At 38.0% G+C, this 13824-nt stretch overlaps 1 protein-coding gene across 1 annotated transcript in view; it reads left to right on the top strand.

Annotated features, from left to right (window-relative positions):
- Positions 1-13824, top strand: part of DNAH8 (dynein axonemal heavy chain 8) — a 310125-nt gene that overhangs the window by 83255 nt on the left and 213046 nt on the right. Inside the window, 4 exon segments of the mRNA XM_030314553.1 lie at positions 3500-3696; positions 4254-4380; positions 6751-6986; positions 9070-9174. Coding sequence (XP_030170413.1) covers positions 3500-3696; positions 4254-4380; positions 6751-6986; positions 9070-9174 — 665 coding nt within the window.

A 13824-nucleotide genomic window follows, 5' to 3' on the forward strand; every position in this document is an offset into this window, starting at 1 on the left:
GATTGTCTCTTCAACACACAGTACTGGAACAATTAGATATACATATGCAAAAAAAAAAATGAAGTTGGACTCTTAAACCATGCAAACGAATTAACTCAAAGTCAGTTATACAAGGACTAAAGCTATAAAAATTTCTTTAGAAAGAAATTTAAAAATTTTAAGAAATTAGTGATTTGGGGTTATATAAAAATTTCTCAGGTATGACAGCAAAAACATGATCATGACAAAGAGAATGGACAAACTGGACTTCAGTCAAAGTAAAAATGGTTGCTCTTCAAAAGACACCATTGAAAACATTAAAAAGGGAAGCCATATATTTGGAGAAAATATTTGCAATGCATACATCTGGCATAAAGTACTTGTATTCAGAATATATAAAAAACTCAAACTGAATAATAAGACTATCTCCCTCCCCAAATGGTCAGAAGATTAGTTCAACAAAGAAGATGCATGAATGGCTAAAAAACACATGAAAAGATGCTCAACTCCGTTAGTGTTAGGAAAATACACATTAAAACTATGATGATACACCACAGCACACCTATTAGAATGGATAAACATTTTTAATAATCTTCAATACCAATTGTTGATAAAGAGCCTGAAACTTTAAGGTATCGCTGGTGGGAATGTATATAAAGGTACAGCCACTTTGGAACCAGTTTGGCACGTCCTTAAAAAATTGAACACAAAGCATAAGAGACTGTTAAAAACTGAGAACAAACTGAGGGTTGATGGAGGGTGGGAGGGAGGGGAGGGTGGGTGATGGGTATTGAGGAGGGCACCTTTTGGGATGAGCACTGGGTGTTGTATGGAAACCAATTTGTCAATAAATTTCATATATAAAAAAAAAAAATTGAACATACCTGTACCATTTGGCTCAGGAATTCCACCCCTAGGAATTTATCCAAGACAAATGAAATCATATGTCTGTGTAAAGATGTGAATGTTTATGCTGCATTATTTGTTAATAGCTTCAAATTGCTAGCAAACCAGATGTCTAAAAACTGATCAATGGATAAACAAAATGAGGTATATCTACACGGTGGGATGCTTCTGTGCGATAAAAGGGAAACAACTACCAGGACATGCAACATTAGTTACTTAGTTAATTCAGCCAAATACCGTGTACTTTCTTTGGCTTTAATTTTGATTAAAATTAAAACAAAAGAGCAAATGAGTGACGTGGTCTTAGAGGGGACTGGCAAATTCACCAGGGATGCCCTTTTTAGAGATGCTTCTCAGCTTCAGCTAATTATTGCCATGCAGGAACATGGACCCTGTACTACCAGATTAAATCTTTAAAAAATATTTTTAACGTTTATTCATTTTTGAGAGACAGAGAGAGACTGAGCATGAGTGGGGTAGGGAGCATGAGCGGGGTAGGGGCAGACACAAACACACACACAAAGACACACACACACACGCATGCACACATGCACACACAGAATCCACAGCAGGCTTCAGGCTCTGAGATGTCAGCATAGAGCCCAATGTGGGGCTTGAACCCACAAATTGTGAGATCATGACCTGAGCTGAAGTCAGATGCTCAACTGACCAAGCCCCCCAGGTGCCCCCCAGATTAAACCTTTTTAATTTTTTTTTGCATATGTTTATTTTTGAGAGACAGAGACAGCATGAGCAGGGGAGGGGCAGAGAGGGAGACAGAATCAGAAGCAGGCTCCAGGCTCTGAGCTGTCAACACAGAGCCTGATGCGGGGCTCGAACCCATGAACCGTGAGATCATGACCTGAGCCAGAGTCGGACGCTTAACCGACTGAGACACTCAGGCGCCCCAAGATTAAACCTTTTTAAAAGAGAAGTTGAAAATCTGGAATTGCCCATGAACTATCATGATTTTTAATTGTTCACAACTGTTTTGAAAAAGTAAGGCATTGTTTGGACCAAATAAAAGTATTTGTATAGTCTCTGTCTGATGGGGAATACTTGACAATTTTGATCAAGGCAGTGACATGATCAGATTTTAGCAAGAGATGTTTATGGTAGTGGCTAATAGTGATTGCATGATCTCTATATACCAGATGCTGAGCTGAGGACAAACATAAATTGTCTCATTTAATCCTCACAAGTATTTCCATGAAGACTGAAAAGATTGCAGCTGCTCTGGAAAAGTGTGGAGGTTCCTCAAAAAATTAAAAATAGATCTGCCCTATGACCCCGCAATAGCACTGCTAGGAATTTACCCAAGGGATACAGGAGTGCTGATGCATAGGGACACTTGTACCCCAGTGTTTATAGCAGCACTTTCAACAATGGCCAAATTATGGAAAGAGCCTAAATGTCCATCAACTGATGAATGGATAAAGAAGTTGTGGTTTATATATACAATGGAATACTACTTGGCAATCAGAAAGAATGAAATAAGGCCTTTAGTGGCAACGTGGATGGAACTGGAGAGTGTTATGCTAAGTGAAATAAGTCATACAGAGACAGGTACCATATGTTTTCACTCTTATGTGGATCCTGAGACACTTAACAGAAGACCATGGGGGAGGGGAAGGAGAAAAAAAAGAGAGGGAGCGAGGCAAACCATAAGAGACTATTAAAAACTGAGAATAAACTGAAGGTTGATGGGGGGTGGGAGGGAGGGGAAAGTGGGTGATGGGCATTGAGGAGGGCACCTGTTGGGATGAGCACTGGGTGTTGTATGGAAACCAATTTGACAATAAATTTCATATTTAAAAAAAAACTGGGGGCGCCTGGGTGGCGCAGTCGGTTAAGCGTCCGACTTCAGCCAGGTCACGATCTCGCGGTCCGTGAGTTCGAGCCCCGCGTCAGGCTCTGGGCTGATGACTCAGAGCCTGGAGCCTGTTTCCCATTCTGTGTCTCCCTCTCTCTCTGCCCCTCCCCCGTTCATGCTCTGTCTCTCTCTGTCCCAGAAATGAATAGACGTTGAAAAAAAAAAAAAATTAAAAAAAAAAACAAAAAAAAAAACTGGCCAAAGGTTATATGGGTAATAAGTATGGTGCATCTCTTTTAACCACCATACTGTTCTATAGAGCAACAATTTTAGCTCTTTTGACCTTTCTTTCCTTGAAGGACTTATGTGGCGGTGGGGTGGGGATGTTTAATCAGTGTCTTTAAGTTCTGTTCTCTGAAAGCAATTTTCCCACATTAAAGAAATCTAGGCCTCAAAATCTGACACAGTGGTTTAGGCAAGCCATAGGAGACTCATAAATACAGAGAACAAACTGAGGGCTGCTGGAGGGGTGTTGGATGGGGGGATGGGTTTAATGGGTGATGGGCTTTAAGGAGGGCACTGTTTGGGATGAGGACTGGGTGGTGTTATATGCAAGTGATGAATCACGGGAATCTACTCCTGAAGCCAAGACTACACTGTATGTCTACTAACTTGAATTTAAATAATAATAATAATAATAAAAAAGAAAATCCAGCTTGAAAGAAGTCTGTAAATATTAAAATTGATAATATTTGAAGTTGCATATAGAAGTTATCTCTCTATAAAACCATCTGTTTTCAGAGCCTGTGGAAGAAGTAATTACTGCAAGAAAGCTGAAGAATTTTTATCCAGGGGTAGCGGAGCACAAGGATATTTCCAAATTGGTCCTCCTCCTTTCTTCCTCTGTGAATTCTCTACGGAAGGTGGCTCATGAGGCCTTGCAGGACTTTCAAAAGTACAAGACGCTCTGGACAGAGGACCGAGACGTGAAAGTGAAGGTGTATTTTGGCTACTTGTGATGCAGTTTGGGTTTGAATTGTTTATATCTAACGTGTGTGAGAGAAGCAGGAAAGTATCAGAATGATGACAGGAACTCATGAGCAGAGGTCAAGAACCTGAAAAGGCCAAGCATCTAACATAGTGGATTTTGTGCCGTACTCACAGTGACACTCTGAGGCAACTGAGGGTAATGAGGCTCAGGCAGGTTTCGGTTTAATTTGTGTAAACAGTTGGGTACCAGTTATGTTCCAGACATTCAGAGGCTGGGTATTCAAGGGCGTGTCACGCTTACATAGATTCAACTGTATTTTTGGTTAGATACTTAAGGACACATGAATAACTCAGTTAGTTATTCATGGTAGACTATGAAATTCCCTCACTTGGCCTCATCTCCTCATCTTCTGGTACTACCAGTTCATCCCTCTCTTTACTGAGCTACTGGCCTGACATGCAAGTGGAAAAATATATAAGGAAAAAAAAAAGAAAGAAAAAGCAGTGTGAGATTTATACTGTCCAAAAGTTAAAGAAAACATTGTTTCCTGTTTCCTTACTACAGGAGTTTTTGGCTAACAACCCCTCTCTGACTGAAATCAGATCAGAAATTCTACACTTTGCTACTTTTGAACAGGAGATTGATGAGTTGAAGCCTATTATTGTTGTAGGAGCACTTGAACTGCATACAGGTATTTTTAAAATGTGATGTAAAGTGTCTGTATTTTCATATGAAATGTTACGTTATGTAGAAAGCAGTTACTAAGCCACCTTTCATATACATATATGGTATACATATATACATGCATATATGTTATATATAATACGTATGTTATATAATATATTATTATATATTCTTTGTACATAATATACAAGGGTGGCTTAATACAATCAATACACTGCCCAAGTCCTCAATTGGCAAACAACTAAACTACACTTGAAACACTTTTTGGGGTTACTATGAGGAGGGAGTTGTATACATGAGATAGGAAGGAGTTAGACAGTTTGAGGTTTCCTGAGAAGCTAATCCACTTGGGATTAGAATATCACAGGATGATGAGACAGCCATTCAATATCTGAAATACAAAGCCTAAGCTAATTTTACTGACTACAAGACTAAGGGAGAGCTGTGCTGCTCAGGCACAGTGTTCTCCACAGAGCACACTGCCCCGTCTCATATAGGGTGTCTGGGTGGCATGGAGCTCAAGCACTATGGGTGTAGATAGGTTAACATCACCTGTAGAAGGATGCTTACTCAGGTGAGACTGTTGTTGATGGGTTGGTGCTTAGAGGTGGGCTTATTGGATATGTTCTTTTTGATTGGTTGACATTCAGAAGGGAGGGGCTGGTGCTGATTGGTTGGCAAAAGCATGTGAATTGAGGTCTGTTGGTCTGCTGTTTGGGTTTAAAACTGGGTTGTGGTGGCTCCTTATTGCCATGGTTACAGAGATACAATCACTCTTGCTTGAAGTTTGTGAGAAGATTTTATTCTCAGGAGATATTCGAATGACCTATTTTACAACAACTATCCATTGTAAGTAGATTTGCAGGTCTGTCCTTAAGGAGTAAGTGTAACTGACTCTCAAATTTGACTATCAAGGTTACCTGACCTCTTTAACTGCCATCTCTTCTGCTGATGATAATGACAGTGCCCACCTCATGAATTACTTTATATGAGACACTTGACATAGTACTTGACAAGTAGTTGGGTTCAATAAATATTAAATGCTATTATTATATCTATCAAGAAGGTATTTAATTTGGGGAAGAATCACAAGCACTTAGAGGGGATATTCAGTTAGAAACCAGAAACTATACCTCAGGGGCAATCATTCCAAGAACTGTAGACTTTTGGAAAATTAATTTGCCTATTATTATTACTATCATTTAAACTTCCCATTTGTTTTCTCATAGTGGTTAGTGCTGTGATTCCTCATACACAAATCAACTCTAGCACAGTGTGGGAGTTGGCTGGTGGCTTGATTTTTGAGAAAGGAAACTGAAAAATGGAATAGGTGGCAACAGTTCTGAAGAAAGGGGAAGGAGGGCTGAATGTTTGGGGCCTGAGGAAAAGGAGAAGAGAGGTCCATGAGGTGCAGACTTCATGAGATAAGATCTCACAGCTTCAACCCACAGGTTGACTGTGCGTCTCTTTTCAGGCTGCTGTCTCCTCAGCTCCCTAGTCCTCTCAGTCTGTTGGGAATTGCAGGGGAAGCGATCATGTTTCAAGCATTGCAGGGCTGGGGGTTTGAGAGATACCAAGAGAGGAAAAGAGGAATGTGTGAGGATTGTTAAGATAGAGTTGACTTTAGAACTGCTTTGTTTTCAAGGAACAGAAACCTCTCTGAGCTTTTTTTATGAGAAAACCGTATATCCCAGAATCCAAGAGGCAACTGGGCCTTAGGTATGAACCAGAACCGGGGACAGTACAGGAAGCTGAGGAAATCCACTCTCTCTGCCTCTCATTTCTTCTTCCCTCTGTGCATGACTTTTTCTGCTTCCCAGACCACATGGTTCCCCCTCAAGTCTCATTCCAAACAAGAAAAGGATTCTGAATGTCAGATAAAAGGTCAGGATTGACTGGGACAATCAGGCCCAGGTACAAGGTCAGGTTATACACATTCTCTAATATGTGGATGAGGTAGGGAGTGGAATAATGGGAAAACGAGGACAGGTTTGGCAGACAAAAGAATATATTACACTCCACTTTGTAGGGTTACCTAGAAGAATATGGAGGACTGAATGAGGGCTGCTAACGGGATGACCAGAAACAGCAATGTTCACCTTGGGCAGTGCTAGAACTAATTTCGAAAATTCTTCTCCATAGACTCTAGTGTCCTTCTCATGTACAGCTTAACATACTCTATAGGGAGAGGAATTGCATCTTCAAAATGTAGTAACTTTATAGCACATTTAATTTAGACTACATTTCAAGTGTTCAGTAACCACATGTCTCTAGTGATCATCAAATAGGGCAGTACAGTGATGGATGCTCAGATTAGACATGAAGTAAATAGTTTCAGTATGTCAGTTGTATTCTGATCTTTTTTCCTCTTCCCCAGGGCCAATGAAATTGGCCTTATCAATTGAGGCTAAAGCATGGAAGATGTTACTCTGTCGATATTTGAATGAAGAATACAAAAAGAAAATGTCAGACATGATAGCATTCATCAATGAATACTTGAAAAAGTTATCTAGACCTATCCGTGATTTAGATGATGTCAGATTTGCAATGGAAGCCTTAGCATGTATCCGTGATAATGAAATTCAAATGGACATGACTTTGGGACCAATTGAAGTAAGAAATGATTGCATTTTTTTTCTTTCTTGAGATGCTTTTCAAAAAAAGAGAGAGGGGTACTTGAGGGGCTCAGTTGGTTAAGTGTCCGACTTCAGCTCAGGTCATGATCTTGTGGCTTGTGAGTTCGAGACTTGTATCAGACTCTGTGCTGACAGCTCAAAGCATGGAGCCTGCTTTGGATTCTGTGTCTCCCTCTCTCTGCCCTTCCCCTGCTCGCACTCTGTCTCCCTATCTGTCTCAAAAATAAATAAACATTTAAAAAATTATTAAAAAATTAAAAAAGACACAAACACACACACACGAAAATTGATCCTGTTAACATACTTCATCTATCTTATGGCGTAGTCTGCCTCTTTCTCCTTTCTGATTTGATGTCGTTGGAGGGATTTTGACAATTATTAACAGTGAACAGTATACAAAGGAATATTGATATTTAATAATGCTGAATTGGTCTAGACAGTGTTCAGTTTTTTATAGTAACACCAACATTTTACAGAAATGAACGGTTTTGTGCTTTCATGTCAGTCCTGACATGGTAGCCAAGTTCCCCAAATATCTTTAGCTTTCCTTAGAAACCACTTACAGGTCTCACTCCTGATCGATGGCATACTCAGGGCAGCATGGTGAGAGCAGTACACTTAGGCTCAATAGTAAACTGTTGGAACTAAGATCAGAAATATTTTTAGGGTAGAGTACTGTATTAGTTTCCTACTGCAGCTATAACAAATTACCATAAACTTAATGGCTTAAAACAACATAAATGTATTATTTTATAGTTCTACAGATCCTAAGTCTGAAAATGGATTTTATGGAGCTAAAATCAAGATGTCAGCAGAGCTGTATTCTTTCTGGAGGCTCTTAGGGAGGGGGGATTCCATTCCTTGCCTTTTCTAGCTCCTAGAGGCCACCTCTATTCCTTGGCTCACAGCCCCTTCCAGCAGTGGTGTCACTCCTGCCCCTGCTTCAGCTTCACATCTCTGATTCTACTCTCTGGTCTCCCTCTTGCCCTTATATGGACCTTTGTGGTTACATGGGGCCCACCCAGTTTATCCAGGACAATCTGCCCATCTCAAGTTTTTTAAACATAATCACATCTGCAAATTTCCTTTTGCCGTGTAAAGTAACATAGTCATAGGTTGTGGAGATTAGGATGCAGACAACATTGGAGAGGCCATTATTTTGTGTACTACAAGTATTTTATGACTCATATTTAAATTCCTGGCTCATACTGATAATAAAAATCAGAGTCTTAGTTTATTTTATGACTCTTTTAAAAAAAATTCTCTAAATTAAATCTAAATTTAAATTTAAATTCAAATTCTGTAAGGAACATTCTCCCTTATTCCCCAAAATACCTGCGGGATTGGCATTCTCACTGCCTCTGTTTGGTATGCCAGTGCTCATAGTCGAGTATTGCCTTCTAAAAACCATTTAGTGTTCATACTCTCTGGTAGCTAATGCACTTCATATCTTTAATACCTCTTTAAATCTTAGTGTTTGGGAATTTTTGATGCCTGACCATCCATTCCTCAAGATTTAACAAATTATCATATCATTTTTTCTTGACTACAGAAACTTTATTCTTCAGCATAAATTCTTTTAGTAAATCATTTGCCAGTCCATTCCTCTGGTCATTCAAGTCTCTCTTCTTCAGAATATCTCCCATATCATTGTTTCATTCTATTTTTTACATAGCCAGCCCTTATTTGAATAGAGTAACGAGAAGATATTTTGCATGGTGTTGCACAAGATCAAGGAGGAGAGAGAGGCAGAAAATGATTCTAGGGACATTTTCTAGGATAGTATTTCCTAGAAATACTAGGATCTGCCCACATCTCCATCAGAATCACTTAGGTGCTTATTAAATGCAGATTTCAGGACCGAGGATCTAGAGTAAATATCTGGTATCAGTTAGAATCTAGAGGCACTTTTTATACACGTTTAATTTAGGAACCACTCTTCTGGAATGTACTGTCTTCTTCTAAGAATGGGGAGAATAGGAATGTGTTTTTGAAGGAATCTAAATCATTTGTCAATTGCTTTCCTTGTGATGTTTCTGAACTCTACTCCCACTCTCCAGGAAGCCTATGCTATTTTAAACAGATTTGAAGTTGAAGTAACCAAAGAAGAATCAGAAGCAGTTGACACCTTGAGATACTCTTTCAACAGATTGCAGAGCAAAGCTGTAAGTACAAATTTAATTCTTATTTTTTTTAGAAGTCCCTATCTCTAGAAAATTTTTTTCATACATTTTAAAGCTTAAATATATATATTTTAAGAGCTTTATTGAGATATAATTTACATACCATAAAATTTACTATTTCTAAGTATATGAAAAGTGATTTTTAGTATATTCATAGAGTCACATAACCACCATTATTATCTATTTTTAGGACACTTTCATATTCCCAAGAGAAACCCCATACTCACTAGCAACCACTTCTTCTTCCTCTTACCCCAGTCACTGGCAACCACGAATTTACTTTTTTGTCTCTGTGGATTTGTCTTTTCTGGACATTAATATAGATGGAATCATACAATATGTAGCCTTTTGTGACTGGCTTCTTTCATTTAGCATAATGTTTTGAAGTTTATCCATGTTGTCCTATGTACCATGACTTTATTTCCCTAGTGTCTAATGATGTTGAGCATCGTATACTTATTGGCCATTCATCCATCTTGTCTGGAGAAATGTGAACTTAAATACTTTGCTATTTATTTATTTATTTATTTATTTTTTAATGTTTATTTATTTTTGAGAAAGAGAGAGCGAGAATGAGCTGGGGAGGGGCAGAGAGAGGGGAGGATAGAGGGTCTGAAGCAGGCTCTGCACTTACAGCAGCGAGCCAGATGCGGGGCTCGAACTCATGAACCGTGAAATCATGACCTGAGCCGAAGTCAGACGCTCAACTGACTGAGCCACCCAGGCGCCCCAATACTTTGCTTTTTTAAAAAAAATGAGTTGTCTTTTTATTTTTGAGTTGTAAGAGTTCTTTATATATTTTGGATATAAGTCCTATATCAAAGGATTTGCAAATATTTTCTATCATTCTGTGGGTTGAATTTTCAATTTCATTTTCTTTTTTTTCTTTATATTTTTCAAGTTTTTGCTTGAATTCCAGCTAGTTAAGGCATAATGTAATATTAGATATAGGTGTACAATGTAGTGAGCCAGTACTTCCCATTGAACACCCAGTGCTCATCACGACAAGTGCACTCCTTAATCTCCGTCACCTGTTTAACCCATCCCCCACCAACCTCCCCTCTGGTAACCATCAATTTGTTTTCTGTCTTTAAGAGTCTGTTTCTTGGTTTGCCTCTGTCTGTCTTTCTGTCTGTCTCTCACTGTCTCTGTCTCTCTCAATCTCTGTCTTCCCCTTTGCTCATTTGTTTTGTTTCTTAAATTCCACATATGGGTGAAATCATATGGTGTGTGTCTTTCTTTGACTGACTTATTTCAGCCCCATCCATGTTGTCAGGGAAATGCAAATCAAAACTAGCACCTAACGCCTGTCAGACTGGCTAAAATTAACAACACAAGAAACAACAGGTGTTGGTAAGGATGTGGAGAAAGGGGAACACTCTTGCACTGTTGGTGAGAATGCAAACTTGTGTAGCCACTGTGGAAGACAGTATGGAGGTTCCTCAAAAAAGTTAAAAATGGAACTACTCTATGATTCAGCATTTGCACTATTAGATATTTACCCAAAGGACTAATTCAAAGGGATACGTGCACCCCAATATTTATAGCAGCATTATCTACAATAGCTAAATTATGGAAATAGCCCAAGTGTCCATCAACTGATGAATGGATAAAGAAGATATCTTTTCAGTATCTTGACAGTGTCCTTTTTTTCTTTTTTTTTGTTTTTTTTTCCACGTTAAAAGACACATAACATGAAATTTACTATGTTAATCATTTTTAAGAGCACAGTTCAGTGGTATTAAAGACATTCACATTGTTGTGCAGCCATTACACTATATATCCCTATAATTCCTTTCATGTTGTAAATCTGCAACTCTATGCCTATTAAATAGTAACTCTACATTCTCCCTTCCCCTCAAACCCTGGTAACCACCATTCTACATTCTGTCTCTGAATTTGAAGCACAAATTTTTTAAATTTTGACTTAATTTTTAATAAAGTCCAATTTATCTATTTGTTGTTGTTGCTTGTGTTTTAGTATCATGTCTAGAAAACCTTTGCCAAATCCAGGGTCATGAAGATTTACTACTATGTTTTCTTATGTGAATTTTAGAATTTTAGCCCTTACGTTTAGGTTTCTGATACATTGAGTTAATTCTTATATATGGTGTGAGTTAAGGGTTCAACTTCATGCAAAAGCATGTGGGTATCCAGTTGTCTCAGCACCATTTGTTGAAAAGACTGTTCTTTCACCAATGAATTGCCTTGGCACGCTTGTTGAAATCAGTTGACCATAAAAGTAGGGAGTTATTTCTGGACTCTCAATTCTATTCTGTTGCTTCATATGTCTACCCTTATGCCCGTAACCTAATGACTTGATTATTGTAGCCATGTGCAGGGTTTTTCCTTTTAAATAATGGTAAAATACACATAGTGTTTAACATCTTAACTATTTTTAAGTGTAGTTAGTAGTGTTAAGTATATTCACATTGTTGTGCAACCAATCTTCAGAAATTTTTCATCTTATAAAACTTAAATTCTATATGTATTACATAATAATTCATTTCTCTGTTTCCCCAGTCCCTGGCAACCACCATTCTGCTTTCTGCCTCTATAAGTTTGACTATTTTTGGTACCTCATATAAGTAGAATCATGCAATCTTTTTGTGACTGGCTTATTTCAGTTAGCATAATGTCCTCAAGGTTCATCCATGTTGTAACATGTGTCAGAATTTCCTTCCTTTTCAAGTCGGACTAATATTCCATTATGTGTATATGCCACATTTTGTTTATTCATTCATCTCTCAGTGGACACTTGGATTGCTTCCATCTTTTGGCCATTGTGAATAATGCTGCCATGAACATGAAAGTGCAGATATCTCTTTGAGACCCCACTTTTAATTCTTTTGTATAGATATCCAGGAATAGAAATGCTGTATCATATACTTTCCATTTTTAAGTTTTTGAGATCCACTCTACTGTTTTCCATATCAGCTGCACCGTTTTACATTCCCACCAACAGTGCAAAAAGGTTCCAATTTCTTCACATCCTTGTCAGCACTTGTTATGTTCTGTTTCCTTGGTAGTGGGCATCCTATTGGGTGAGGTGGTATGTTGTTGTGGTTTTGGTTTGCACTTCCCTTATGATACAGAACATTGATCATCTTTTTATATGCTTGCTGGCCATTTGTATATTGTCTTTGGGAAAAAGTCTAGTCAAGTCCTTTGCCTATTTTAGAATTGAGTTGTTTGTGGTTTTTGTTGTTGTTGTTGAGTTGTAGGAATTCTCTATTCTGGATATTAACTCCTATCAGGTATATGATTTACAAATATTTTCTCCTACCCCATAGGGTCCCAATTCACTCTATTTATTGTGTTCTTATAATTCCATTTATTTCTGTAAAGTAGGTAGTGATATCCCTCTTCCATTTTTAATTTTAGTTAATTTGAGTAATTTTTCTCCTTTATTCTTGGTTAGTCTAGGTAAAGGTTTGTCAATTCTGTTGGTCTTTTCAAAGAAGAAACTTTTAGTTTGTTGATTTTCTCTATTGTTTTCCTATTCTCCGTATCATTTATCTGTGCTGTAATTTTTATTATTTCCTTCTGCTTGTTTTGCATTTAGTTTGTTCTTCTTTGCCTGGTTTGTTAAGGTGGATGGTTAGGTTACTGATTTGAGATTTTTTTCTTTTAATGCAGGTATTTATACCTATATATTTCTCTCTCAGCGTTTTTGAAGTTGGTAAGCATTTACACAGTTAAACATTAAAAATGAACTTGAAGGGTGGGTCCAGATTCTTTAATTATAGTGAAAATTTTTATTGAATGTTAATTAAACATTGGATTAAAATTCCTTATTTATGGAGAGATTTGTCCCTGAGATTGAAGCAAGACAGAGTTGCAAGGATACAGAGCTCAAATTGGGGTCATGAGTCATGATTCCAGCTCTGCCACCAGCCAATTAGGTGACCTTATGCAAGCTAATAACCCTTCTTTCTCAATCTCTTCATGTGATCATTCAGGATCACATGAAAAATATTAGGAAATACAGGAAATATTAGGAAATATAGGAAAAATATTAGGAATTTTTTATGTGTGGTTATGAGGCTCCCTTGATGTAATGTGTATAAAATGCTTTTTCAATACTCATGTTTATCTAAATTCATGTTTAGTATTGACTAATCACTTATTTTTAAAAAATGATTGATGATTTAGTCAGAGAAGTGCATCTTGGGAAGGAAAGGGAGAACCCTCCACTGAGATTTAGTGAAGCTCAACTTTCTGTTATTGTTCAATGGGAAAGATTCACTCAGGTTGTTCTACCTCTTTAACTGTTAGTGTTAAGCCTATTGACCCATCCTTTTACTACAATCACGCATAATCTTAAAGTAGCCTAGGCAGATGCTGTTGTCCAGAACTGTTAAGAGCAGGAGCCCTGGAACCACACTGCCAGGTTTTGAATCTTGACCTTGCCTCATGCTGATGCTGGGGTCTTTGGGAGGTTATATTTAGTGTCTCTGTGCCTCAGTTTTCTCACCTGTAAAATGAGTATAATATCAGCACTTACCACACAGGGTTGTTGTGAGGGTTAAATGGGTTAATGTATGTAAAAAGCATGGCAGGTAGTATGAATTAAGTGATAGCTATTATGATTGAAGGTTTAAACAGAAACTTTGAAGAGTATTATAGAGG

Source organism: Lynx canadensis, chromosome B2 (genome assembly GCF_007474595.2).
Source record: "Lynx canadensis isolate LIC74 chromosome B2, mLynCan4.pri.v2, whole genome shotgun sequence".
NCBI classification, from domain to species: domain Eukaryota; kingdom Metazoa; phylum Chordata; class Mammalia; order Carnivora; family Felidae; genus Lynx; species Lynx canadensis.